Raw genomic sequence first — 24,850 nt, forward strand, 5'->3', positions numbered from 1 at the left:
TGGGTGATTCCATATTTCAAAAACATAAATATTGACAATTTGTATTGTTCATTATTATTATTTATTTTATTTTATTTTTAAAACAAACTTTTAAAACATTTTTCAACACATTTCTACAGACCGGTTAATTTTACGAAATTATTTTACGAAATAATTATCTATACATTTTGGCCATTTTCAAGCGAAAGTGACAAACTGGTTTCCAAGCTCTGAATTGTTCAGATTTACTGCTTTTCGTTTCTTGTGCGATAGGAAACATTTTAGGAAATATTTTTATTTTTTACTGTTTGTTGGACAAAACAAGCAACTTGAAGTCGTCACTTTGAGCTTTAGGATGTTGTGTTAGTTATTTCTTCAACATTTATTGACATTTTCTGCATTATATTAGTTAACTGACAGTTTAATTGATAACGAACAGACTTCTTTAGTTGCAGCTCTATTTGAATAAAGTTTAAATGTTTAATTTATGTGTGACAATGAGACGTCAGAATGATTCAGGATCTGTCCTCTCTGTCCTCAGATCGTCGGGATGCTGATGGAGCTGGATGACATGAAGGTCCAGTACGAGAGGCTGGTCTCAGATCTGCTTCGGTGGATCAAGACCAAGGTAACAACAACAACGTTAGTGTTGACATCTGGATGTGAGGACTCAATGCTGAACTTAACGTGTTGCTTGTTGTCTGACTGACTGAAGGTTCTGCAGCTGAACGACAGACGATTCCCAAACTCAGTGAGGGAGATGCAGAAGCTCCTGATGTGGTTCAAGACCTTCAGGACGGTGGAGAAACCTCCCAAATATCAGGTGAGACTCACCTTCTTGTACTCAGCATTCAGCTCAGATCTCTTCTTCAGTGTCTACACTCCTTTTTGTTGTTAAAAAATATTTCATTTTATTATTTTTTTTCAGCCTCCAAAACTGTTTTTCTTTCTCAAAATCGAATGAATACTTTGTATTGTGATGATTATCGATGACATAATGAAGTACATAGTAAGCTTTACGATGTAAATGTGTGTCATGATTCTTCAAGTCCACAATTGGATTTGACTTCTTTGCCATTGTTAGACTCATAGAATATTTATAAGAAGTGGACATAGTGGTGGTGACGTCACCCATTGGTTTGTGGACTGATGTTTTGAAGCCTCCAGTTCGGCGATTTCGTCATCGCCATCTTGTTTTTTGCAACCACTGAACAGGAAGTGACCATATTAGGACTGAGGAGGAGTGACGTGGAAAAAAAGTACGTCTTTTCCACGTCACGCCTCCTCAGTCCTAATATGGTCACTTCCTGTTCACTGGTTGCAAAAAAAAAAAAAGATGGCGACGACATACAAACTCTGGTTTCCTTTTTTCTTTCTGACGCTTGCAGGTAGAGAGAAAAACAAAGAACTCTAGGAGAAATCGTAGATCGCTCATTTAAATCAATATTGAATTTAATTATAATAATAATAATAATAATATATGTTATTTGTATGGCGCTTTAAAGGGTATACTCAAAGGCACTTTACGTGGTAAAAAACTGACACGATAGAAGCAATTACAATACAAACAAAATAGACGACATAACATTAAGAAACAACACAAAAACATACATAACTAACTGTACAGGTTAAAAGCAGATTTAAATTGGTGAGTTTAGAAAGTTTAGACGTTCTTTGGGATTTATATTTGGAATCAAATTCTACTAGTAAATGTAATAATTCAGAATTCTTAAGATAAATACACAATAATCAGACTGGAGTGTAATTTCATTTTAAATGCTTCTTACTAAATATTACACTATAATGTGAGAGCGCTGAATACCAATAAATAATACATATACCATTGAGACAAAGATGAGTGAGACTGATTTTGCCATTTCTACAGCAACATCACTTATTTAGGAAACAAAGTAAATGCGGAGCTCAAGGAGTGATTTATTTTTTCTCTATACATTCATTTTAGGAGCGCGGGGCGATCGAAGCTCATCTGTTCAGTCTGAAGACTCAGCTGGCAGCCAACAACCAATGGGCTTACAATCCTCCAGAGGGTATGACACACACACACACACACAGAGACAGACACACACACGCAAATTGATACGTAGACACATTGTGTTTATATGCTTAAGATAATCAAATAGAAACAAAGTTTTTTTTGTGCTTATGGACAAATTAGATTGTCTTGTGTAACACCACAACTTCTCTCATTGCGGTGTGTGTGTGTGTGTGTGTGTGTGAAGGTAAAACCCTGAGTGACATAGAGAAGAGTTGGGTTCTTCTGGAGAGAGCGGAACACGAGAGAGAGAGAGCTCTGCAGGAGGCGCTGCTCCGTCTGGAGAACCTGGAGCAGCTCGCCCAGAAGTTTGAGAGGAAGGTAACCTTAGAAAATAAAAGACTTCCTCTTGCAATTAAAAACATCCCAAAATCGAATGACTTTGTTGGTTAATATATTAAGATTTTCTTTCTCTTAGATTCTTCGAACATTTGTGACTAAAGTGAACTTGCACTGTTGTTTCTTTTTACCCCAACATTCATTAAATGTTGAAGCAACGTTAGCTGGATGTGTGCTCATCTTCTCACATAGTTATTGTTGTTGTGGTGTCCCAGGCAGCGCTGAGGGAGGGCTACCTGGAGGACACGCTGCGTCTCATCCGGAGACAGGACATCCGAGGTCTGTCCTCCCTGGAGGAGGCTCAGGCGGCCGGACGGCGTCTGGAGGCTCTGGCCACCGACGCTCTGGCCAGAGAGCCGCGCTTCACCGCCCTGAGAGACATGGCGGAGAGCGTGGAGAGAGGAAACTACCACAGCAAGGAGCAGATCATCAGGAGGTGAGGTTTTAATATTATATCCTGCGGTGTAAAGCGGGACTCAAACTATATATCACTCCTCACCTCTCCTCTCATGTGGCATATATATATATATAATATATATTATTATATATATATATATATATATATAATATATATTATTATATATATATATATATATATATATATATATATATATATATATATATATGTATAATATATATATTTGTGTTTTGTGTAAGAGAGGAGAACATTAGCCATCGATGGAAGGACCTACTGCAGCAGCTCCAAGAGCAGAGGGGGCTGCTGGGAAACGTAGTTGAAAACCTCAGCGTCCTCCGAGCCATCGAGCTCGTCGCCCAGGAGTTGAAAGAACTACAGGTGTGTTCACACTGACACTAATAACGATAACAATAATTGTTAATAAAATAAATGCATGGAGTCATTTTTCTGACTGAAGTGTTCGTCACACATAATGTGTTCAAGGACCGTTGGAAAGAGGAAAATATGACGATTGTGAGAGTTTTTACAGCTTCTGTCTCTAATAAACGCTGTAGTTTTGGTGATTATCTGAAGAAACATGTTTTTCCATCTCTCCCCCGTCTCCCAGTCCCAGGCCAGTTCCTCTGAACTGGGTAAACAGCTGGCGGAGGCGGAGTCTCTCCTTCAGAAACAAGACCTCCTGGAAGCTCAGATCTCAGCTCATGGAGAAACCATCACAACGATGAAGGTAAGATGTTGATTATGTTAATATATCACCATATTAATTATGTTAATATATCAGCATCCCATCAGGTGTTTTTAAAGGAGGTCCTCGTGTTTCTTCCTCTCAGATGAAGCAGACAGACGTTCCTCACATTCAGAGCAGAGTGAGAGCTCTGGACTCTCAGTACAGATCTCTGGTTTCTCTCAGCAGCAGCAGGTTTACTTCTGTTCACTTTATGGATAATAATTAAGAAACAGACCATTTACTAAATACATTAATATATGAATATATATCACTCCTCACCTCTCCTCTCTTGTTTCTTTCTCTCCTCTCTCGTCTCCTCCTACCCTCTCATCTTGTCTCCTTCTCTTATGGCTTTTCCTCTCCACTCTTGTTTCCTCTTCTCCTCACTTCTCTTGTTTCCTCCTCTCTTGTTTCCTCCTCTCTTGTTTTCCTCCTCTCCTCTCTTGGTTCCTGCGCTCCTCTCTTGGTTCCCCCCCACCAGGAGGAGACAGCTGGAGGCTCAGTTGAGGCTGTTTGAGTTCTTCTCTGACTGCGAGGAGGTTGAGTTCTGGCTCTATGAACGCTGGCTGAGGCTCCAGACCGCCGGACTAGGACGAGACCTGAACCACATCCAGCTGAGTCAACACAAACACAAGGTAGCACACACACACACACACACACACACACACACACATATACACACACACACACACACACACACACACACACACACACACACACACACACACACACACACACACACACGCACACACACGACATCAGGGGGAACAAATATAATAGTAATAACAACAATTAAAATGTTCATGCTCATTAAACTTATTTCATTTCTTCAGTTAAAGTTTCTTCTTGTTCACAGTTTATTTTTCATGCGTTTGATTCTTAAATACTTAAACAAAACTTTAAGAGAACTTTTCTTGATTTTACATTGAATAAAAACTCCACATAATGTTATTGTAATGCCTTTGATCTGAATTACTTTGGTAAATTACAAAATAAAAGTTTATTTATAGAGCATATTTTATAGATAAAAAAATAAAAAGATTTTTTTTTTGGCTTGATATGTCAAGTGTATTTGTATTTATTTACTTCATTTATTTGCCTTTAGTGGCCCATTGCAACGTCTAAATGAGTTTTATTTACCACAACAATTAAGGATTTAAATAAATGATGACATGTAAGATTTCGTCTTTACAAATAAACTAAAAGTCATATTGATTTGTTGCATTTTTGTGTCATTAATCTGAATTACTTCCTTGTCAGGCGTTGGAGGCGGAGCTCCAGGCCCAGGAGACTCTGTACCGGGGGGTTCTGGGTCGCGGTCAGGACCTGCTGTCCAAACAGAGTCCGCCGGACCAGCGAGCTGTCCAGAAGTGGATCCGAACCCTGAAGAAGCAGTGGAGCCGCCTGACCGACGAGGTGACGGGACGCCGCGACAGACTGCAGGCCGCCGCCACCATCAAGCAGGTGACCAATGAAACGCCATCTATCCATTTTAATATACATTAAAGTTTGTTTTATCTGTCTGTCATTGGACAAAGTCATCGTGATGTCACACATCGGTTTGTGGACTGACGTTTTGAAGCCTCGAGTTTATTCGTTTCCTCCAGTGTGATGAATAAAGTAGCTAGCCTTGTAGCTAGGCTATTGATTAGCATGTCTTCTTTGGGAAGAAATACAAACAAAAGCCTTATTCTTAAGGCCTTGTGGAACCGTTATATTGTTTGTTTGGTTAAATCTTTGCACTATTGTTCAGTTAGTTAATTTAATATCATTCTATTTTATTGTATATATTGTGAATGTTGATATTTAATATTTTTTACCGTGTTATTTGTTATCTATTTTATCTCAAATAAAATTGAATTGTATCTATCAATCCTATAATATAATATGAAAGCCAAAAGCAGTCAGAGCTTCCTTCGGGTCATTGAGAATTTATTTCTTATTCTTTTGTTTTCATTTCTTTGTTTTCACAATATTTCACCTATTAATTATAAAATGTATATAAATATCGTGTAGATGTCACAATGAGGTGTTTTGACCATCCAATCAGGATTCGTGGTCATGTTCTTTTGAGCCTCCTGCCGTGTCCCCATAAACCACAATCCTAGTTACAGTTGTTGAGCGTGGTTGTGGTTTAGGAGGACCAGATCCTCAGACCTCCTTTTTCCACCGTTCAGTACTTTGCGGATGTGGCGGAGGCCGACTCCTGGCTGGGCGACAGGAAACCGCTGCTGACCAGCGAGGATCATGGGAAGGACGAGTCGAGCACAGCGGCGTTGCTGCAGCGCCACCTGCGGGTGGAGAGGGAGATGGCGGCCTACGCCTCGGAGATCAAGAGACTGACGGAGCAGGCGAGGAGCGCCGCCCAGCTAACGGCTCTGACTGTGAGTACCGGACTCGAATCAAAACTCGGCATATCGGTCCACAGGAGCTCTAAAAAATGGCGCTGACTCACTTCCTGTGTAGATGGAGCCTCAGCAGAGTAAGATGATCCAATGCAGCGACTCTTCCGGAGACGAGGAGGCGCCAGAAGCGGTGACATCACCGCCATCTAGCGCCAGGGGAGGGAGGGGCTCCGGGAGTGATGACATCAAGGCCAAGGTCCGCTTCAGATATAGCAGAGGTACTGGAGGTCTGCAGCAGTGCATGATGGGAAATAAACATTAGACATTAGTTAGTTTTTTAGTTAGGATGTTTGGTCAGTAAACTTCCAGGTGCATGTCAATAATTTATTTCTTGTTTAATTTCCCTTCTTGGGATTAGTTTTCACGATGGACTGCAAATTACTTTTTGAGTTTTTTATAATAATATTATTATTATTATTATTCAGTTGGTTTTATTTTCCATCTAAGTTATGCATATATGTATATCTGGTCTATATTGTCTTATTTTTATCTGATTTGATCAAGTATGTTGTATTTTCTGGTTATGAATATTATTTATAGTAATCAAAATATATTCATAATATATATTGACATTATTATTAATATTAAATTGGAATAGATCAATAATAGATTAATAATGTTGTAAAACTGGTTGGAAAAGTAACTTTAGGTGGTGGATATTTAAAAAAGAAAATAGTTAAATCAGTTGATGTAAGTTTTTCTCTGGAATGGCGTGAAGGATAACGGAGCATTAGTATATCAGTGCAAGCTGAAAGAGCCTCAGGAGGTGAGTCTTACATAGAATGTATTTTGTTTTTATTTGAACTTTTCCTTTTTTAAATGTACTTTGAACTAAACTGATTCCAGGTCAGTTTCCGTGGGATCGTAACGAGATCCTAACCGTCGTCAGCACCGAGCCGGACGGAGACCGAGTTCTGGCCAGAGACGCCCGAGGAAACCAGCAGCTCGTCCCCAAAACCTACCTGAGCCTCCTGCCAGCCACCGTACGGTCAATAATCAATAACATTGAAATTACATCAATGATCAGACACCTTTTTGAATCAGTCTAGGCTTTAAAAATGTAGTCGATACTGCGGTAAAAACAAAACTACTTTTATTACCGTTAGCGTTTGCATATTGTTTTTTGCAGATTCATTATTAATTTCTCGCCAAAAAACTACATTTTACAAGATTACATTTGAACACATACATGATGGCGTTATAATCTGCTCTCGACCAACACTCATTTTTACTGAATAGTGCTTTAATGCGTCATAATGTATCTCAATGCAACCTCCGTAAGTTAGCTGTTTGCTCATTTTTTTTTTAGCCAAGCAGGACTGTGCTGCTAACAGCTAGCTAGCCTGCTTTCCTCCTGTAGATTCCAAAACAGATTTTGTTGTTCATAATGGAGCATTATCAGGCGAATGTTTTGATGTCATTGTCGTGTCATGAGTAATTTTAGATCAATAATAAGTCATTTTTCTCCCTCCCTCTGCTCAGGCTCCTCCCACCTCCTCGGCCAATGGCGTGCCAGAGAGCCCGAGCAGGAAGTCGAGTCGTCCGAGGCGCAGCCGCTCGATGCGTCGCGGCACGGCCGAGATCCAGACAACATGGCTGCCGGACCCACAGTACCAGAGAGACACGGTGGAGAGCACGCAGGCCGGGCTGGACCGGGACTACAACTCCCTGTTCCTCCTGGTCACGGTAAGAGAGGGGCAGCCTGGGAAATGGAGTTTTGTCTGGAGGAAATTGATGCAGGAAATCAAGATTTTCTGGTTTGTTTTGTTTTGCAGACGAAGACGAGGAGTCTGCAGGAGACGCTGCGTCTGCATCGGTTCTACAACGGCTGTCAGGAGTTTGAGTCGTGGATGGAGGACAAGGAGAACGTCCTGAACTCCTTCAGCACCGACGCAGACAACCTGGGAACCGTTCAGGCTAAATATGAGGTGAAGATTGTTAAAAGTGTTTCTCTGAAAAGATATAAAACTTCTTCACACATCAGAGTAGTGGTGCTACGGATCATAAAACTCACTGATCGGATCAGAACAATTGAAAAACAGTAGCAGATATAACTTTTGGTCTTTCCGGTCTACCAGGATCCAGAATATTATTTTTCGTCATCGTCTCAAAAAGCATTTCAACCGCTCTAAAGTCAGTAAACCATTAAAAATACTAAATATTGTACTTTTACTTTGTTATGGTAGTTTATAGTGTTTTTTCCTTCATAAAAACACACAATTGAAAAGATAAGGAAATAAAAGATTGGATTTGTACTGTCATTATTTTTACTGATGTATAATAATGTGCTTAGAGCTCGTGTTAGGAAGTTAAACAGCTCATAATTCATCCCTAATATCTATTTTATATTGACGTGAAAACATCTCCTTCAAACTACTGGATTTATTCAAGTTTATCACTAAAACTACATTTTACAGATTACATGTGAACACATCATGATAACGTTATAATGTACCTTCAGCCAGTACTCCTGTTCACTGAGCAGAGCCTGAAGGCATCATCATGTAACTGAAGTGAACCTCCGTTGGTTAGCCGTTAGCGGTGCTGCTAACGTTACTAGCTCTCCTCCTGTTGGTTTAAACACTGATTGGTTGTTTACAATGAAACATTATCAGAGACGAGAAACACATGTTCTACTGAGTCAGTAAAACTTTATTTACACTCTGATGGTTAATGTTAAAACTTTATTTACACTGTGATGTTAACGTTAAAACTTTCTTTACACTGTAATGGTTAACGTTAAAACTTTATTTACACTCTGATGGTTAACGTTAAAACTTTATTTACACTCTGATGGTTGACGTTAAAACTTTCTTTACACTGTGATGGTTAATGTTAACTACTTCACAGGATGTAATGCCGACTGCTTGAGTTAACTCTTTTAAAAATAGATACAATCTGATCAACAAAGGATGTTTTCTTGTTATTTTGTTGTGTTGTTGGTTTTGTTGACGTTGGAGAATGTGGAGGATTTATATCTTGTCGATCCTCTGATTGAAGGCCCTGCTCTCCACTTAGCCACAGTCGCTAACTTGAAGGGTTCATTTATTAAATTAGTACAATTTCTTTCTTATTATTTGTTTGCATCTCAATTTTTGACTTACATTTTTGTTTAGTTGTCATTGATTATGAGCAACTTAAATACAACTTTTTGAATATTGTAGTGAAATTGAAATAACGTCACATAAAATATTGATGAACAGTTTTTAAAAAATCTCAGAATATTCAAACCACGTGAAGTCAAATAGACCGTTTTTTTCAAAGTAAAATATATTTAAATTTGAGATTTGACTTCCTGTTCTAGAACTTCCTGACTGATTTGGCGAGTGGGCGTGGCCAGTTGGATGACATCATCCGAATGGCGGAGGAGCTGGTGAAGAGCCGACACAGCAAACAGAGAGAGATTCTGGACGGACGGAGGAGAGTTTCCAACAGGTACAAACATCTCAAGTGACACTAACTAGTACTCAATTGGTTCATGATCTTTGATGCGGTTCCACCTGTCCTAACCTGGACTCTGGTCCCTGGTCCCTGGCGTCTGCAGGTGGGATCGGATCCAGCGGCTGAAGGACGAGAAGGGCCACGAGCTGCTGAGCACGGCGGACGTTCAGTCCTTCCTGCTGAGCTGCCGGGAGGCCAAAGCTCAGCTGCAGGGTCAGCTGTCGGGCCTCGTCGTCGTGGAAGTGGGCTGCAGCTCCTTCACCCTGATGGCCGAGGACAAGAACCAGACCCAGATCCTCAGAGACATCCAGACCCTGGAGGCCAAGATCGCCTACCTGAAGAGCGTCGCCAAGATGTACGGGCTACTGATCCAGGCTGCAGAAACCTCAGTGGTTTAACGAAAACACTTCTACACTTTTGTAGAAGTTTGATGCAAAGATTTGATATCATAAAATTTAAAAAAGCACCTTTTGTCTCATGAAACCTTAAATATCCCTCAATTTATATTCATATGTTTTAATTGTTACATCATTTTTGCTGTGTCAATGCGATGAACCTCGGCTCCTATAATAAGTCTATAATAAACTTTAGCCAAAATACAGACACGTTCGACCCTTCAAGACAAAAATGTAAGATCATCATATATTCAAACTATCATTTAAAGGGTTACAATTCTCGACGTTAACTAATATTTGGTAACTGTGATCCGTTGGTGAAAGGATTTAACTCGGTAAAAGTAGACAATAATGTTAAAATATATATTTTTGTCCTCTAAAGACTTTTTTAAAGAGAGGTTTAAAGTTTTAACTCTGTTCATTTACTTCCAAATGATACATAATTTGTTTTATTAACAATTCTGTTTGTGGAGTTTTTCACCTGATGGCCGAGAGATTCTAACTGACAGATCTTAATTTAAGACATAATTTAAAATAGTAAACCGTGAATGTGATAACAGCCGTTTCCTGTTCTGATTTTAAAAGTAACATTTAATGGAGGAAAGTTTCAAAGAGCCGAACATCATCCAGCTGGTTTCATGTTTAACTGCTTCACCAGCCCACGATATGCGTTTCTTGTGTTCCAGGAAGCAGGACTGCAGTCCAGCAGAGAGCGCAGCCATCGTGGAGGAGGTCCGGGGTCTGGAGGCTCTGCTGGATCAGGTTTGAGTTTGACTCATCATCACAGATACTGAACTGTATTAGATCCTCTGAGAGCTATAAGGAATCAACTTCTGCTGTTGTGTTTGTGGACCAGCTGAAGCGTCAAGCTGCAGACAGACAGCGCCTCCTGGAGGAGGCCCGCGGCCTGCAGAGCTTCCAGCGGCAGTCCAAGGAGCTGCAGCGCTGGACCGGCTCGGTGCAGGAGCACCTCCTGCAGGAGGAGACGGCCGCCGATGTGGCCTCGGCCGTCGCCCTGCTGGAGCAACACCGGGAGCTCCGGCTGGAGATGGAGGAGCAGAGGAGCAGGTGAAGATGACGCCCCCCCCCCCACCCAACAGAAAAGCTCAATGTTAATAATTAACAATCGTCCACCATGTTGTTTCATCAGGTGGGAGGAGGTGGAGACGTTGGGGAAATCTCTTCGGCAGGGCTCGTCCAACGGGAAGACGGGAGGCGTCGACATCCAGCAAACCCTGGACAAACTCAAAGCCGATTGGTCCAAGCTCGACGAGCTGTGGGCCAGTAGGAAGGAGCGTTTGGAGCAGGGGGTGGAGCTCCAGAGGCTGAACCAGGAGGGAGACCATATCGAGGCAGCGCTGTCGGGACACGAAGCCCGTCTGAGGGTCAAAGACGTCGGGGTGAGGGACAGGGTTTTCATGGTCCATGAAGACACGGGGTCTTTCTCATGTGTTTACTGTTAATTCAATTCACAATGTGGCATCATGTGACAAGAACGATCGGCCGTTATGATTCAATGTGTGTTTTGATGATTCTGTGTGTTTGCTGGTTCAGGACTCGGTGGACAGCGTCCACAGTCTTCTGGGCCGACAGGACGAGCTGGAGGGTCTCCTGAAGGCTCTGGACCAACGGGTGGATCGGTTCACCGAACGCAGCCGGGAGCTCACCGACCAACGACACTACGCTGCCAAACGGTAAGAGACACGACGTCAAGATCTACATTTCCTCAGCAGCGTTGGAGTCCCGACTGAACTGTTGTGACGTGTGTTTTGGTCTTGAAGCATCAAGGAGAGGAGCAGCAGCGTCCAGGAGGCCAACAGGAAGCTGAAGGAGAGCAGCGAGAGGAGGAGGAGTCTGCTGCTGGACTCCAAGAAATATCAGGTATTTATTCTTCATAGAGCTCCGCTCTAATATTCTGTTTCTCTGTGGAATACTCACAGTAGAGAAGAACTTTAACATTAATACACTTTATGTATACATCATGAGTTCCAAAGAAAGGATTAAAACATTTCAGGAGGCAAAGTAGAAAATTATATTAAAATACATATTTTTGTGGCAGTTTTATGACAATTTTGTCCTCTAAAGACGTCAGCAACTTAAAGGGAGAGTTAAAGTAGAGTTCTGTTGCTATAAAACTCTAAAATATCTAAGTTCATCTCAAGTTTTAACTCCATTTCAACACATTTATTTACTTCCAAATGATACATTATTTGTTTTATTAACAATTCTGTTTGTGGAGTTTTTCCCCGGATGGTTGAGAGATTCTTACTGACAAGTCTTCCTTTTAGAGATAATTTAAAATAGCAAACTCTGACCGAAGATCTAAGAACAGATACATGTCAAAATGTCTGCAGGAGTTCCAGAGAGACGCAGACGAGCTGCTGCTGTGGATGGAGGAGAAGTTTAAGGTGGCGGAGGACGAGTCGTACCGCGACCCCACCAACGTCCTCCCCAAGCTGAAGAGACACGAGGCGGCCGAGAAGGAGATGCAGGCCAACCAGGTCTGGCTGGACCGACTGGTTCAGGTAAACTGGTTCCTCGTCCAATGATTTGACGCCTGTCTCACACTGTGCATTAAATGATGCGTGTTCGTGTCCAGCTCGGGCAGGAGATGCTGGCCGAAGAGCACTACAGCAGTCAGAGCATCGGCAGGAAGTCCACTCAGGTCAGCAGCCGGTGGAGGAGACTCCAGGACAAGATGGCCGACAGAGGAGACAAACTGAGACAGGCGGGGCAGCAGGAGCAGCTGATGGAGCTGCTGCAGGTAGAACACTTAACTAGTGACTTCACTACTGGAGGCTCAAAGAGAAGCTCATTCCTGTTTCCTTCCCTTTAGGATGCCAAGCTGAAGATCGAGGCCATCCAGTGGATGCTGAACAACGCTGCCAAAGGCCACGACCTCCGCTCCAGCCGACAGCTTCTGAAGGTGGGGGGGGGGTCGTTTTATCTGAGCTCCGTAGTGGTCCGGTCTAGTTTAGTTACTTCAGTTTAAAGTTCAAACATTTATCATCCAAAAAACATTCAACAAAACAAATAACTGCCGACAACTGAATTGACAGTAAACCATCAAAAATACTAAATGTTGTACTTTTACTTTGTTATAGTAATTTATGGTGTTTTTTTCTTCCTAAAAACACACAATTCAAAAGATAAGGAAATAAAAGATTATATTTTTATGTCATTATTTTTACTGACTTATAATAATGTGCTTAGAGCTCGTGTTAGGAAGTTAAACAGCTCATAATTCATCGATAATATCTATTTTATATTCATATGAAAACATCTCCTTCAAACTACTGGATTTATTCAAGTTCATCACCAAACATACATTTTACAGATTACATGTGAACACATCATGATAACGTCATAATGTACCTTCAGCCAGTACTCATTTTCACTGAGCAGAGCCTGAAGGCATCATCATGTAACTGAAGTGAACCTCCGTTGGTTAGCCGTTAGCGGTGCTGCTAACGTTACTAGCTCTCCTCCTGTTGGTTTAAACACTGATTGGTTGTTTACAATGAAACATTATCAGAGATCAGAGACTAGAAACACATGTTCTACTGAGTCAGTAAAACTTTATTTACACTCTGATGGTTAACGATAAACATGCATACATAAGTTTTAACTGTTTCTGTGTGAAGGAGCATCAGCAGCTGGAGCAGGAGGCCAAGGAGCTGGCGGAGAAGATCAACTCCATCGTCAGCCGGGCCAAACACCTCGCCTCCAATCACTTCGACTCCCAGAGGATCCTCCGTGAGACCGACACCTACCTCACTCTGTGAGTCCACCTTCACGGTCCCCAGAGGATGAACCCCAATGACTTCGGTGGTCCTTTTCTTTTTTTTACTTGTCTTCTAGCGCCGCCAACAGGTCAAAGAGTTTCAGCTCCTATAATGAACTCTCAGACCTTTAAGGACTAAAGTGTCCCATTGAAAGCCAATAAAACCTCAATATTTGAATATTTATTTTTATTTAATTCTGTGAAACTTTGACTGAACTGCTGCTGAGCACAGAGGCTGGAAGAAGAGGATGTAAAAATGTAAATAACTTAATAACTATAGCACCTGGAGCCGCCATTTTTTTCCAACATTGGTAACACTGGAAAAAAATTGTTGTTTATATAGATTCCATTGTTTGCTAATTTTTGTCAAATACATTATCAAAGAAAATACACTTCTAGTCATGATGGTGCTGTTTCCACAGAGGAGCAGGACTTTTATTTTGAAAAGTAAAAGGAGGAAGCTGATATTCTCTAAGATGTAGTGGGACATGCTGTCTGAAGGATCATTGTGCTGCAGGTTCAAGTCTCTCCAGAAGCCTCTGGACCGGCGTCGAGCTCAGCTGGAGGTGTCGGTGCTGCTGTTTGGGTTTCATCACGACGTGGACCTGGAGCTCAGCTGGATCTCTGAACGGGTTCCTGCCTCTGGATCCACAGGATATGACAAGTCTCTGGCTGGAGCCATTAGCCTCATGCAGAAACACAAGGTGCCAGCTGGATTATTCTTCATTTGTTCATCTAAACAGCTCAGAATAACAATGACGGTGTACAAACCAAAGGGTGATTTGTGACACATAAAGGTCCATTTTATTATTCATTCTGAACGTTTTATTAATCAAAAACCAGCTAAAATTGGATGTGTTCACACAGGAGCTGCAGGCGGAAGTGAACGCCCACCGAAAACACCTGAACCACATCCTGGAAAAGGGGCGGGGCCTAGCTAAATCCAGCAAATCGGATGAAGAAGTGCTCCAGAGGTGCTGTTGTGTTTCTCTTCAAGGGTCGATTGTGACATTTTTCTTTTGATTTTCATGTCAAAATGTTCTAATCTCCTCGATAAATTGTTTTTGTTGCAGGTGCAAACACCTGAGTGCAGAGTGGGAGGAGCTAGAGGAGGCCTGCAACAGGAGAGCAGCTCACCTGAGCAAGGCCATCACCAGAGAACAGGTGAGAGAGATTTTTTATTTATACATTTGAGAAAGTGTTGGAGGCGTTTTGTGCTGACTGTGCACCGTCCCTCCAGCTACTGTTGGACTGCTCTGAGCTGGAGTCCAGGCTGACGGAGACCCTCACTCTGGTGAACACCGACGACTACGGCAAAGACCAGCTGGCCACTCAGAGTCTCCTCACCAAACACCAGGTACAACACTCACTCTGAGAGAGAGGGCTGCTCTTAAATATGGGATCATTTTCTGCTTATTTTCTTGTGGTGAAGCAGCGTGGCATCATGGGAGTTTTTGTCTTCATTGCAGTCAGCTTCTTCTACAAATAGACCTGCTGTTTAAAACCGGTTAAAAAAACACTAAATAAAGCAGCTTCACGTTAAAAGTGTTTCTCTGATGCAGGACGTCCCGAAGACGTCCGACAACTGAAACCCTTCACCCGGTCAAAATATAGTTGGAAAACACAAAGATGTGTTGTCTTAAAACTGGATATCAAGTCAGTCAGCTTCTGATGGACAACCACACAAAGCGCTGCACAAAGATGTTATGACACCATTGACAGATGCCCAAGTAAAATGACACAACTCAACAGTGTATAATGTAGGTGTAGTCATATTTAGACTTTTTGATGAGGAAAACTTACATATTTATCCTAAACCAAAACAATAGGTGACCACAGATCCTTCCCTGTGGAACTCCTCAACGTTTCTTTGCATCTTTTGCACAGATAGAACTCCCAAAATGTTCCTTATTTTCCAAATCCTTTCTGTGAATATCTGTATTTAAACAAAATGGTAAAATGGTGAAACGTAGCGGCACGTGTGTGCGATTCCCTGGGCTGTAGGTGTTGGAGGGCCAGCTGGAGGTTCTGGAGGTGGAGGTGGAGGAGTTGGGAGACCAGGTGGAGCAGGCGGTTCACAACTGGAGCCTGGAGGAGCTCAGCAGGCCTCACGGCCGCCTCAGCAGCCTGAACCAGCAGCTGCAGCACCAGGCTGCTCTCAGGTAAATACTGACTCAGTACGATACTACAAATACTCATTACGATACTACAAATACTCATTACGGTACTACAAATACTCAGTACGATACTACAAATACTGAGTACGATACTACAAATACTCATTACGGTACTACAAATACTCAGTACGGTACAACAAATACTGAGTACGATACTACAAATACTGAGTACGATACTACAAATACTGAGTACGATACTACAAATACTCAGTACGATATTACAAATACTCAGTACGGTACAACAAATACTCAGTACGATACTACAAATACTCATTACGATACTACAAATACTCATCACGGTACTACAAATACTCAGTACGATACTACAAATACTGAGTACGATACTACAAATACTCATTACGGTACAACAAATACTCAGTACGATACTACAAATACTCAGTACTACAAACTAAGCCCCGTGTTTTAAGCCAATATTTGTTATTAAATTACCATTAAAAGTCTGCTGTAATGACAACTATCACTGGATCACTTCTGCACATTTAAAGAGCGTCTTCTTTCTATGATTTATAAGCAGATTTATGATCATTTATTCTGGATGGATTAGAAATAATATATTTTTGATGATATTAACTGGAAGTTGATGTTTACTGAATGTATAAATCTGTGTTCACATGTGACTGAGTTCAGACTCAGAGGAGTGTTGTGTCGATGTTTTAAAGCACTTTGATCAGCTTCTATAAATCCGATTACTAACTTGTGTGTCCCTCCAGGGGTCAGAGGTTGAAGGAAGTCCTCCATCTCCACGAGTTCAGAAGAGAGTCCTCAGAGTTCGAGGACTGGGTGGACCAGCAGAGACAGACGGCAGAGTCTCAGGACCTGGGCAACGACTACCAACATGTGCAGGTTACATCTCGTTCACGGGACTCTGATATTATGTCTCCTCATATTTAAACGTCAGAGGTCAGGTTTCAGGTCATTTGAAACATTTTGTCCACCAGCTTTATTTTTAAAATATTCCATCACGACATAAAAATCAGGATCTTTATCAATCTATTGTACATATCTTATGTTTTACTTTTCATTTATATCTGTCAATACATCAGCCACATTTCTTAAACTCCAAAATATTTATTGTAACTGTACCGGCCTCAGAAATCTAATATCGGCTCCACCATGTACTTCCTATTCATAGTACTGGTAGTACATATAAATATATATATTTTATTTATGTAAATATATATATATATATATATATATATATATGTAATATATGTAATATATGAAGGTCACCGTGACGTAAAGAGATTTGTGTTTTTTGACGTTTCAGTTGCTTCGGGGGAAGTTTGAAGGTTTCCTGAAGCAGCTTGAGGTTGGAGAGGAGAGACTTCAGAGCTGCAGAGATCTTTCTGCTGGACTGATCCTCAGCAAGCACCCTCAGAGCTCTGAGGTCAGAGACACGCTGCAGCAGCTCAGGTACGCCCAGGTGTTCACGCCCAGGTGTAGGGACGGTAGGTAGTTAGACCATTAAAATGCAGATGAATTTAAAAATGTTACCTTGTTGAAAGCTTTACATTTACATGATCGGATCATTTTCTAAAGGTTTTCTTTGTGCTGACGACATCACGCTGTTTCCACCCAAATGACTTGCTGCCAATTTCTCAATGTTCCTCCTTGTGTGGAGATGAAGTGAGCTTTGTGTTTAACTTTTGAAGTTTGTTTTGCAGTGCATGCTGGGAGGATTTGAGGAGCGTGGCCAGGGAGCGTCAGGATCGGCTGCAGAGAGCCGAGGGGTGTCACCGGTTCTACAGAGACCTGAGCGATGCTCTGACCCTCATCCAGGTTAGAACCTCTCTCTGTAGAACCTCTCTCTGTAGAACCTCTCTCTACTGAACCGCTCTCTATAGAACCTCTCTCTACTGAACCGCTCTCTGTAGAACCTCTTTCTGTAGAACCTCTCTCTACTGGCCCTCTCTCTACTGAACCGCTCTCTCCACTGAACCGCTCTCTGTAGAACCTCTTTCTGTAGAACCTCTCTCTACTGGCCCTCTCTCTACTGAACCTCTCGCTACAGAACCTCTCTACTGAACCTCTCTACTGAACCTCTCTATAGAACCGCTCTCTCTGCTGAACCTCTCTCTCTACTGAACCTCTCTACTTAACCTCTCTCTCTACAGAACCTCTCTACTGAACCTCTGTCTCTACTGAACCGCTCTCTCTACTGAACCTCTCTACTGAACCTCTCTACTGAACCGCTCTCTCTACTGAACCTCTCTACTGAACCTCTCTACTGAACCTCTCTCTCTACAGAACCTCTCTACTGAACCTCTCTCTCTACTGAACCGCTCTCTCTACTGAACCTCTCTACTGAACCGCTCTCTCTACTGAACCGCTCTCTCTACTGAACCTCTCTACTGAACCGCTCTCTCTACTGAACCTCTCTACTGAACCTCTCTACTGAACCTCTCTCTCTACAGAACCTCTCTACTGAACCTCTCTCTCTACTGAACCGCTCTCTCTACTGAACCTCTCTACTGAACCGCTCTCTCTACTGAACCGCTCTCTCTACTGAACCTCTCTACTGAACCGCTCTCTCTACTGAACCGCTCTCTCTACTGAACCGCTCTCTCTACTGAACCGCTCTCTCTACTGAACCTCTCTACTGAACCTCTCTCTCTACTGAACCGCTCTCTCTACTGAACCTCTCTACTGAACCGCTCTCTCTACTGAACCGCTCTCTCTACTGAACCTCTCTACTGAACCGCTCTCTCTACTGAACCTCTCTACTGAACCTCTCTTTCTCTAGGAGCGACAGAAGAGTATCCCCGATGACGTGGCGAAGGATTTGAGAGGAGTGATGTCACAGCTGAGGAAGCATGAAGCGTTGCTCCACGAGCTGGCTGCTACGGAGCAACAGGTAGAGAAGATGCTTCATGTGTTAAAGCTGCATTCTCTCTAGTGTCCACCAGGGGGCGACTCCTCTGGTTGTATAGAAGTCTATGAGAAAATGACTCTCCTTCTCTCTTGATTTATTACCTCAGTAAACATTGTAAACATGAGTTTATGTCTCAATCTCTAGTTTCAAGTCTTCTTCAATACAGCATGATGTTCATTTAGTACATTATGGTCCATTTAGAGTCAAACAGACCATAAAGCAGGGGATGCTTTAGGGCGGGGCTACACACTGATTGACAGTTGGTGATGTGTGTGTAGTTGCAGGAGCAACTGGACACCGTGGACTCTATCCTGGACCTCTGCACGCCTCAGTTGAAGCTCCGCCTGCAGGAAGTGCAGCAGGAAGTGATGGAGCGGTGGGAGGAGCTCCGACTCCACGCGGCGCAAAGGGAGGAGGAGCTAAAATTGGCGTGTCAGAGATATCTTTTCCTCAACACGGTGAGAACGGACGGACAGACAGACGGAAACGTTAAATAATCCCTTCACGCTTTACTTCTCGTGTGTCTTTGTGTCGTTCTCCAGGCGCAGGACTACTTCCTGTGGTGCAGTCAGCTGATCGGTGCGATGGCCGCCGACGAGAGCATCAGCGACGTGGCGACCGCCGACCTCCAGTTGGCGCAGCACCAGCAGCTGTGGGCTGAGATGGAGGCCAGACAGGAGACCTACCAGCAGGCTGTGGACATGGGGGAGGAGCTTCAGAGGCAGGACGCCAACAGGAAGGAGGTGAGAAACTACAAAACTACACTGTAGAAAACATCATTACCATTATTTCTGAAGGTCCTTGAACACATCATGAGGGGAGGGCAGAAGCTGTAAAAATGTTAATAGCTCAATATGAATGACATGTAGAGCCTCCATTTTCCGCCAACATCGGTAACACTTGTGGACACTTGGAACAATATAGATTATATTGTTTTCCAATTTTTTAAAATAAATTATCGAAGAAATTCACCCTCAATTGTTTTCTTTTTGTATGATTCATGTCATTATAACTGTGTTATTCTGCACCAAGAGGTTTCCATAGAGGAGCAGGAAAAGTCCTGCTCCTCTATTACAATAAAAAGGAGCAGAAAAGGCTCCTAAGCTACTTTGGGGTTCAGATTGTTGACTGTGGTTCCTCCAGGTGTTGGAGAAGCTGGAGGCCCTGCAGGAGGAGCGGGACAAACTGGAGGACCAGTGGAACCAGAAGCAGAGCTGGTTAGAAAGCGTCCACCTGGAGCAGGTCTTCTACAGAGACGTCAACAGCGTGGACAAAACCTCCGGCTCTAAGGAGGTAAAAGCTCATCCGTTGGGTTTCTCCTTTTTTTTTCTTCTTTTTTTTAAGAGGAAACACGAGAGTCTGATCGCCGATCTGAACCTCTTCCACAGATCCTGCTGCAGAACGGCACTCTGGGAAACGCAGTGGATGAGACGGAGGGTTTGATCAAACGCCACGAAGCTTTTGAGAAGCTGCTTGGCTCGCAGGAGGACAAGGTCTGCTCTTCTTCTGTGGTTTACTCTCTTGGAATGTGACTCGTTTTTATTTCCGACATATGGATATAATTATTCAGAATTATCTTTTTACAACAAACTAAAATGTTTTGCGGTGGGACACCGATCCAGATTTACCCGTAGGTGTTTGGTGGTTTGGACCAATCAGAGTCCTGGGAGGAGCTACTGGCAGCTAGGGGGCATGGCTTAGGTGTGTGGTTGAGTTCTAAACAACAATGGCGGTTAAAGAGGTTAGCGTAGATGCTACAGTAGCATCAGATGTAAAGAGTATTTCTTCAATGAAAAAATATGTTTTCTCTTTTCTCCCGACTGGCTTCAGTAAGACTTTGATTGACAGATGGTTCGTCCAATCACCTGCCAAGTGTCCAAGATGTTTCTGTGTGAAAGAAGTGTGTTAGATTAATGCTGTGCATGATGGGAATGTATAGACTGTTCTAAAAAACGTTTGTAAATGTTAAAATATGCGAGGATGATTGTAAACAGAACAGTATTTACAAAGTAGTCTGAATATGTTTTATGTCACATTTTAGTTCATGTTTTATTAAAGCCTTAAGGCTGCGTTCACACTGGACGCTTTGTCTGTTTATATCAGATTCCAGTAAACGTAGAGGCATTCAAGTTTTTAATGTTCAAATTGATCCTCTGAATGTTACGTCAGTTAACTCTGGCCTTAATTTCAAAGACCTCAGAGGGGAGCCAGACCTCCAGCTGGACGTTGAGGCCTGTACCTTTACGTTCCCCTTTCTTTGCTCCAGCTGTCCTCTCTGAAGGATCTGGCCGAGCGGCTGAAGAAACAGCTGAGCAGAGAGAAGAGTGGGCGGGTCCAGACCAGACTCAAAGCCCTCCTCCAGCGACGTGACAGGATCAAGGAGCTGTCAATCAAACGCAGGGAGGAGCTGGAGCTCTCCAGGATGCTGGGCATCTTCAGCCGGGACGTCGCCGAGGTAACCGACCGATCGATGGAGGGTATCGTTATTATTTTATGGATAATAGTACTCTAATCAGTTCGGCTCCTTATCCATATGTTTTCATTTGTCATTTATTTTTTATTGATAGTTTGCATCGATCGCTCATCTATATTTCCCAATATGACAAAAAATGTTCCACTTATCGATACTCTTATTGGTTATTTTTGATTCTTTTTTGAGAAAAATGACAATTATTGAATAAAATAATCCACATTTCTTTATTATTCATGGAAACAAATAGTTGTTCTTAAACAGCAATACAAAAAGTTAGAATATCTTTAAAATACGAATTATTTAAGAGATTATCTTTCATTGATGATCCTGTTCTTCTGATCAAACTCCACAAACAGTAGAAAACTGAGCATTTGTGCAAGTTTCCGGAGGCGTCAAAGATGTTTTTAATGAATGACACCAAAGAACAATGGCGGCTAATTTCTGAGATGGTCCAACATGTTCAGAGAGCCTGTCTCTCTCTCTTTAAAGTGGTCTGTCTGTCTGTCTGTCTGTCTGTCCATCAGGCTGAGGAGTGGGTGTCTGAGCGGATGCAGAAGATGGCGGAGGACGGGAAAGCCGACCTCAGCAATCTCCAGGCCAAGATGAAGCTGCTGCAGAAACATCAGGCGTTCGAGGCGGAGATCCTGGCTCACAGGGAAATCATCGGCTCAGTGCTGCAGGTGAGACGAGACGTTCTCTTCATAAAGTTTCTTCAGCTGCTTCAGAACATCTGGACAAACGTCCTCCTGGTTTGTGTGCCTTTAGGCCGGCGAGGAGCTGGTCTCCCTGAGACACCAGAGGTCCAAGGAGGTGAAGAGGAGCGCGGCCGCCCTGCAGCTCCACTGGGAGCAGCTGAAGAAGGCCATGGCCACCAGAGGGAAAGCTCTGGAAGACAACAGGGACTTCCTGGAGTTCCTGCAGAAGGTCGAGGACGTGGAGGCCTGGATCCGCCACAAGGTAAGAGGCTGATGGGTTATAGTGTATTTACACTGTGTCATTGGAGTATTTTCAGTGTGTAACGTCCTCTGACCTCTGACCTCTCCGTGTTGCAGGAGGTGATGGTTAATGTCGGAGATGTTGGGAAGGATTATGAACACGGAGTTCAGCTGCTGAAGAAACTCGGCGAGTTCAGAGGAACAGGCGATGGGGTGAGAAATTATTAAAATCAAAAATCATCTCGCTAACTGCAACATGCAGCGGTCATATTAATAACATCTTCCTCTTTTACTTCCTTCTTTACGAACCAGAGACTTTGTGCTCATATTTTCAAAATAAAATGAAAATATAATTACACTCAACTTCTGAAACGATCTAACCTCGTGTAAAAATACTTCAGTATCATGTGATTTCTTTGTAGTAAAGAGAATGGACCAAACGGCTATCATGCTTCTATGGGATTTATTAATATATATAATATAATAATAATATTATTTATTATTCAGGATGCCATTCATCTTTACTTTTATCCCAAAGTATTTATATATTTATACCTTTTGTAATCTACATCTTAGTGTTTAAGGCAGAAGTGTTAAAGCCGTTCTGTACATTTTGAAAGAGTTATGTCTGAACGACATCATCTGTAATTTAATGTATATTAATCATATTTCAACACATTCAAGAAGTGTTTGTATTTATAACATGATGCAATAACTCAACTTTAAACTCATCAAACGGGAGACGATCAGAAAAGAGGGAAGCGTCACACTGAAATATGATCAAATAGAATGAAAGGCCCGACTCTAACAGAAGCCTAACATACGGATACAAGAGCAGGATGGTGTAAAGGTATAAATATACTGACGGTGTACTTGTACCTGTAGGACGTGACGGTGGACGACGCTCACATCACGGCAATCGACAGACTGGCGGATCGACTGGAGACGAGACGGAGCGCCGACGAGCTGGTGACGGTCCGCCGGAGGAGACAGCAGCTCAACAACAGGTGAGGAAGCTCAACGACAGGTGAGGAAGCTCACGCAGAAGCTCACCTGTTAAAAGGAGCTCAACGACGACACGTCTCTCATTCCAGGTGGAGCAAGTTTCACGGAGATCTGAGCGACTACAAGAGGAAGCTGGAGGCGGCGCTGGTGGTCCACGGCCTCATCAGAGAGCTGGAGGAGGTCCGAGACCGAGCCAACGAGAAGGTCAGTCACCTTTGAACCCTCTGAACACCAGAGGTCCCGTCCCATTTCTCTCTCTGTGGTGTTTGTTTTCACTTCAAAATAAAAGTCCTGCTCCTCTATGGAAACAGAACCATCATGAGTAGAAGCGATAATGACCGTTTCTTACATGGTAAGCGGTGTAGTTTTGGCGATTGTATTAATAAAACATGCTTTTCCATCCCGCCGGCGGGTTTTGAGGTTCAGAGGGTTAAACTACTCATCGGATCCTCCGCTGAGACTATCGAGACGAACGAGAGACTAACGAGAGAATATCGGGGCTATCTAGACGAGCAAGACTGATGAGACTATCAATAGCGAGACTAAAGACGCTATCGAGGCGATCGAGGCGATCGAGGCGATCGTACAGGGAAGTGAAGTCCGTCCTGTCTCCTCAGATGCTGCTGCTGCAGGGTCAGGACTGTGGTTTCGACGTGGACAGCGTGGAGAACCTGATAAGACGCCACGAGGAGACTGAGCGAGAGGCCGGGGTCATCCAGGAGAGGTCAAAGGTGAGTGTGGGGGCGGGGCTTGTTTCAACCTCTACCTGAAGCCGTCAGGTTCTAGAGTATAAGGTAAGTTCAGGTGGAGGATCTGATCTCCCTCTCTCTGGACTCAGGTCCTGCAGAAGGAGGTCTCAGACCACCTGAAGGCTCCGTCAGTGATGAGCGACAAGCTGAAGAATAAACAGAAGGAGGTCCAGAAAGCTCTGAGGACTCTAGAGACGGAGGTGAAACTCAGGTGAGGGATGCTTCATGTGCGGAATTATTTTCTTCTCATCTTCCTTTTTCTCCTTCTCCTTCTTTTTCTTCTTCTCCTGCTTCTTCTTCTCCTCCTCCTCCTCCTCCTCCTCCTCCTTCGTTTAAACCAAACTTTATTGATTATGTAACATCACAATGTGACTTGTGGACTCACTCAGGAAGGAGAAGCTGCAGGAGGCGCACCAGCTGCAGCTGTTTAAAGCCAACCAGCGCCTCCTGCTGGAGTGGAACGTCAAACAGAGCAGTGAGATGGCAGAGAAAGGCCTCCCCAAGACCAGGACCGAGGCAGACCGGCTCCTCGTGGAGCATCAGGACTGGAAGGTGAGGGTGTGGTACTGTGGAGTGCTTTGTAGTACTTCTACTTCTACCTGGTTATAACACAGTAAATCAGATGTAACCGTAGTTCCCTTCTTCTTCTTCTCCTTCTCCTTCTTCTTTTCTTGCTGCTGCTGCTCCTCCTCCTCCTCCTCCTCCTCAGACGGAGATCGACGCCCGAGCTGAGCGCATCGACTCAGTCCGTGTCTTCGGTCTTGGTCTGATCCGGTCGGGTCACACTTCTAAGGCTGAGATCCAGAAGAACCTGAACCAACTGGAGGAGGCCCAGTCCGGACTGGACCGAGCCTGGCTGAACCGCACCAGAACCCTGGAGCAGGCCCGGACCCTGCAGGTCTACTTTAATACTTTAAAAAACACCAGAATGTACATTTATATCTGGATTTGTGTCAAACACGTTGCATTTCCTGTGACTACTTCATAATAAAAGCCAGGCAATGCTTTTATTGTGAAGGTGCAGCAGGAAGAAATGTTTGGTTTGTACCTGTTTTAGATCATAATACTTCAAATATA

General features: G+C 43.1%; 1 protein-coding gene across 1 annotated transcript in view; it reads left to right on the forward strand.

Moving 5' to 3' along the window:
- Positions 1 to 24,850, forward strand: part of sptbn5 (spectrin, beta, non-erythrocytic 5) — a gene marked incomplete at both ends in the record, with an annotated part of 47,420 nt that overhangs the window by 5,959 nt on the left and 16,611 nt on the right. Inside the window, 49 exons of the mRNA XM_079286176.1 lie at positions 521 to 607; positions 695 to 802; positions 1,943 to 2,027; positions 2,220 to 2,353; positions 2,587 to 2,807; positions 3,029 to 3,167; positions 3,397 to 3,516; positions 3,620 to 3,708; positions 3,998 to 4,151; positions 4,777 to 4,980; positions 5,694 to 5,900; positions 5,983 to 6,139; positions 6,768 to 6,904; positions 7,404 to 7,607; positions 7,697 to 7,849; positions 9,226 to 9,356; positions 9,466 to 9,717; positions 10,444 to 10,519; positions 10,614 to 10,825; positions 10,908 to 11,157; positions 11,312 to 11,451; positions 11,539 to 11,638; positions 12,112 to 12,282; positions 12,357 to 12,521; positions 12,594 to 12,683; positions 13,402 to 13,538; positions 14,059 to 14,245; positions 14,409 to 14,515; positions 14,615 to 14,705; positions 14,782 to 14,898; positions 15,546 to 15,703; positions 16,450 to 16,582; positions 17,007 to 17,152; positions 17,404 to 17,518; positions 18,483 to 18,593; positions 18,890 to 19,069; positions 19,154 to 19,354; positions 19,755 to 19,904; positions 20,000 to 20,104; positions 20,878 to 21,066; positions 21,609 to 21,764; positions 21,850 to 22,041; positions 22,137 to 22,232; positions 22,905 to 23,026; positions 23,114 to 23,228; positions 23,642 to 23,755; positions 23,863 to 23,984; positions 24,163 to 24,325; positions 24,483 to 24,671. Coding sequence (XP_079142302.1) covers positions 521 to 607; positions 695 to 802; positions 1,943 to 2,027; positions 2,220 to 2,353; positions 2,587 to 2,807; positions 3,029 to 3,167; positions 3,397 to 3,516; positions 3,620 to 3,708; positions 3,998 to 4,151; positions 4,777 to 4,980; positions 5,694 to 5,900; positions 5,983 to 6,139; positions 6,768 to 6,904; positions 7,404 to 7,607; positions 7,697 to 7,849; positions 9,226 to 9,356; positions 9,466 to 9,717; positions 10,444 to 10,519; positions 10,614 to 10,825; positions 10,908 to 11,157; positions 11,312 to 11,451; positions 11,539 to 11,638; positions 12,112 to 12,282; positions 12,357 to 12,521; positions 12,594 to 12,683; positions 13,402 to 13,538; positions 14,059 to 14,245; positions 14,409 to 14,515; positions 14,615 to 14,705; positions 14,782 to 14,898; positions 15,546 to 15,703; positions 16,450 to 16,582; positions 17,007 to 17,152; positions 17,404 to 17,518; positions 18,483 to 18,593; positions 18,890 to 19,069; positions 19,154 to 19,354; positions 19,755 to 19,904; positions 20,000 to 20,104; positions 20,878 to 21,066; positions 21,609 to 21,764; positions 21,850 to 22,041; positions 22,137 to 22,232; positions 22,905 to 23,026; positions 23,114 to 23,228; positions 23,642 to 23,755; positions 23,863 to 23,984; positions 24,163 to 24,325; positions 24,483 to 24,671 — 7,182 coding nt within the window. The remainder of the gene's footprint in view (positions 1 to 520; positions 608 to 694; positions 803 to 1,942; positions 2,028 to 2,219; positions 2,354 to 2,586; positions 2,808 to 3,028; positions 3,168 to 3,396; positions 3,517 to 3,619; positions 3,709 to 3,997; positions 4,152 to 4,776; positions 4,981 to 5,693; positions 5,901 to 5,982; positions 6,140 to 6,767; positions 6,905 to 7,403; positions 7,608 to 7,696; positions 7,850 to 9,225; positions 9,357 to 9,465; positions 9,718 to 10,443; positions 10,520 to 10,613; positions 10,826 to 10,907; positions 11,158 to 11,311; positions 11,452 to 11,538; positions 11,639 to 12,111; positions 12,283 to 12,356; positions 12,522 to 12,593; positions 12,684 to 13,401; positions 13,539 to 14,058; positions 14,246 to 14,408; positions 14,516 to 14,614; positions 14,706 to 14,781; positions 14,899 to 15,545; positions 15,704 to 16,449; positions 16,583 to 17,006; positions 17,153 to 17,403; positions 17,519 to 18,482; positions 18,594 to 18,889; positions 19,070 to 19,153; positions 19,355 to 19,754; positions 19,905 to 19,999; positions 20,105 to 20,877; positions 21,067 to 21,608; positions 21,765 to 21,849; positions 22,042 to 22,136; positions 22,233 to 22,904; positions 23,027 to 23,113; positions 23,229 to 23,641; positions 23,756 to 23,862; positions 23,985 to 24,162; positions 24,326 to 24,482; positions 24,672 to 24,850) is intronic.

The sequence above is a fragment of the Melanostigma gelatinosum genome (genome assembly GCF_949748355.1).
Source record: "Melanostigma gelatinosum genome assembly, chromosome: 16".
NCBI classification, from domain to species: Eukaryota; Metazoa; Chordata; class Actinopteri; order Perciformes; family Zoarcidae; genus Melanostigma; species Melanostigma gelatinosum.